This window comes from Pinus tabuliformis, chromosome J, assembly GCF_031772625.1.
Source record: "Pinus tabuliformis cultivar Carrire ecotype Pingquan chromosome J, CPIR1, whole genome shotgun sequence".
In the NCBI taxonomy this organism is placed as follows: domain Eukaryota; kingdom Viridiplantae; phylum Streptophyta; class Pinopsida; order Pinales; family Pinaceae; genus Pinus; species Pinus tabuliformis.
In genome coordinates, this window is record NC_142295.1 from 460,943,272 (window position 1) to 460,946,443 (window position 3,172).

General features: G+C 35.3%; 1 protein-coding gene across 1 annotated transcript; it reads left to right on the forward strand.

Moving 5' to 3' along the window:
- Positions 1 to 1,225: 1,225 nt before the first annotated feature.
- On the forward strand, positions 1,226 to 2,310 carry LOC149227829 (phosphoenolpyruvate carboxylase kinase 2-like). Its single transcript, XM_089375580.1, has 3 exons — positions 1,226 to 1,730; positions 1,837 to 2,139; positions 2,276 to 2,310. The coding sequence occupies exons 1-3, from the start codon at positions 1,226 to 1,228 to the stop codon at positions 2,308 to 2,310; spliced, it is 843 nt and encodes a 280-aa protein (XP_089231706.1).
- The last annotated feature ends 862 nt before the right edge of the window (positions 2,311 to 3,172 follow it).

Consider the following 3,172-nt stretch of genomic DNA (forward strand, 5'->3'; position numbering starts at 1 on the left):
CTATTTCTTTTCAAATAACTTAATTCTTAATTTAATTTTGAAGAAAATTTGGAAAACCGAATATTTGTTGTAGAAGTCTAAGTCTATATTGTTTCTGGGTATAATTTTTAATGGTGTAGTCTAATTTATAGACGAAATAATTTTTTTATCAGAATTCACCAAAATCTGGCAATACAATTTCAAGATTTTTTGTTGTTTAAAATACATTTTTGAATGCATAAATGGATTCAACACCTGAAAAACACTAGGGGACTGGAATTATGGGATTAAACTATTTAAACTCAAATTTTTAAAAATCTATATCAATTTTGATTAAAATTAACCAAAAACAATGTCATGAAAAATGCTATTTCTACTATACTAGATTAGATTACCTCATTTTTAATTATACATTATTAAAATTTTAAATTCAAAAATAATAAAAAAATTGTCTCATTTAAATGATAACAATATCTAAATATTCATTTTGAATGAAAAATAAAAAATAAAAATTAATTTGGTAATTTTCAAGAATATTTATAAATTTAAATTAAAATTATGATATAAATTTTTATGATTCTAAATATTTAAATAACATAACGTTATAATTCATATTTAAGTTATAAATATTTATATTTAAAATAATGTTATGAATGATGTTTATATAAGTTAAATGATATTAATAATTTTTTAATATTTAATTTACAAAATTATAAAATATTTTTTATTAAAATAACAAAAATTAAAATTAATTATAAGAAAAGTTTTAAAATATTTATTAATTATTAATAATTATTACACCGCTTCTTCGGTATGGATGATATTCAAGCTCTTGTCTTTCATCCATCCATATATAACAAACTGCATGACAAACACCTAACACATTTTCGTCAATTAATAAATACCCAATATCGTCACAAATGGTACCAAAGATCCTCTACCTGTCAGGTGCATTACATATTCAAAGTGCACTCGCAAGTTGATACGGCTCCAAATAAATACAAAATGGACATTCAAAACCAAAACTCAGTATTGTCATCACTTGAATTATTAAAACTATACTCGTCGTATGGCCAACCTCACCTCAAACATGAAATAAATATTCTAGGCATGGATCCCATGATTCCCCGCCGTTAAAGATTCCGTTGAAATTTCACTCCATTTCTGACGTGATCTATCCCCACGGCACTCTAACAGCCGGTGCCTCATATTCCAATCAAATTTGGGAGATTAGAGGCGACGAGCAATGACGGACGCCCTCCTTCGGAACTACCAATTGCAGGAGGAAGTGATCGGCAGAGGCAGATTCGGAGTGATCCGGAGATGTTTCAACCGGCAAAGTGGGCAACAGGCCGCCTGCAAAACCATAACAAAAGCAGATCTGCAGGATTCCATCGACAGAGAATGCCTCAACAACGAAATCAAGATCGTGCAGTATCTCTCAGGTCACCCCGCTGTGGTTGCGGTTCACTACGTTTATGAAGATGATGAGTTTGTCCATCTGGTAATGGAGATATGCTCAGGCGGAGATCTGTTCGACAGAATCGTTGGCAGGAAGAATAGAGTTCCCTTTTCGGAAGAGGAGGCCGCCAGCATCGTGCAAAAGGTCATGGAAGCCATCAGTTACTGCCACTCCATGGGAATCGCCCACCGAGATATAAAACCTGACAACATTCTTGTTGCCAATAATTCAAATTCCCTCCTTAAAATAAATCTGGCAGACTTTGGGCAGGCCTCTTCTTTCTCTCCAGGTATGGTAATTATGCTTGCCCAATTCCCTTGTCATACAAATCTATGAAATTTATGGGTATGAATCAATGGTTCCTATGGTTAAAATTCTCAGATTAATGTATGCAGGGGAAGGATTAATGCAAGGAATTGTGGGTACTCCGTATTACGTAGCACCGGAGGTGTTGGGAGGGAAGGATTACAACGAGAAAGTGGATGTGTGGAGCGCAGGGGTGATCGCCTACTTATTGCTGAGTGGCGCTCGCCCCTTTGTGGGAGAGACGCCGCAGGAGATATTTGAGGCAATCCTCTATGGGCGCCTTCTGTTCCCAACTGATCGGTGGTTCTCGATATCTCACTCCGCTAAGGACTTGATACGCCGAATGCTCTGTAGAGACGTCACCAAGAGACTCAGCGCACAGCAAGTCCTACGTATTTCCTCTTCTCTGCGCCTTTCTTGCATTAAATAATCTGGTTTATTCTGATTTCATGCACCTTAAAGATTATAAGTAGAAATATTTGATCGAATATTGGAAAATTGATGCATGTTGATGGGCAATGGTTGCAGAACATCGATGGATCTGTACTCATGCGCGAAACTAATCACGCCTCTCATAACTGGTGTACATTGTGCCTCATCATCATCGTGACCGAGTATAGCAAGACTTGTTATTTTAGCTTGTATACATGTTTACATACTCAGACATTAATATATACAGTAGAGAAGATATAAATATAGATTTTGACGGGCGTTGCCGGTTCTGAGTGTTATAATCTTAGATTCTGCTGAGAGTTGAGTCGTTTGTCGACGGCGGTTCCTCCTTCTATATAATAACATATAATATGGTGCGTGTTTTTTCTCTCTCATCATTGTGGGGTGTGTTATATGGTGTTATATCAACTCATATCAAGGGATATTTACTCTGTTATAAGATACGAAATAAGAATTTTTTTGTGGACCAGGTGAGGACGGTGATTACGATGAAAAGCGGGGTCTTATTAGTTTTACGTGGTCTAGGAGTAAGTGGGATGCAGAAGTGTTTGGGTACATGGGAAAATCAGACAGTTATATAATTTTCAAATTTGATCAATGGAAAAACCACTTTGCTACATAAACTTTTCAAGTTGTATATTTAGAAAAAACAATTTGATATATAAAATTTTCAAAAGTTTGGTTAGTGGTAAAAGCAATTTGTTGGAGAATCATTGATGATTTGACTTTCGAGTTTTTCTGTACGAGATGAGGTGCGTGACTGTTGTCGGCAAACATTTAATGTTCTAGGCGAGATAGGAAACTGTGGAACCCGTGATGAATGACTGAAAAACATTATATATTGTAATAGAGAATTGTTACATAAAATCATTGACTCTAAAATACAGTGATGATATCCGACGATCTCGAAGTCGTGCAACCCTTCTATCCATATCACCGGAGAGCAACTCCATTTTGTTAACAGTTACGTGG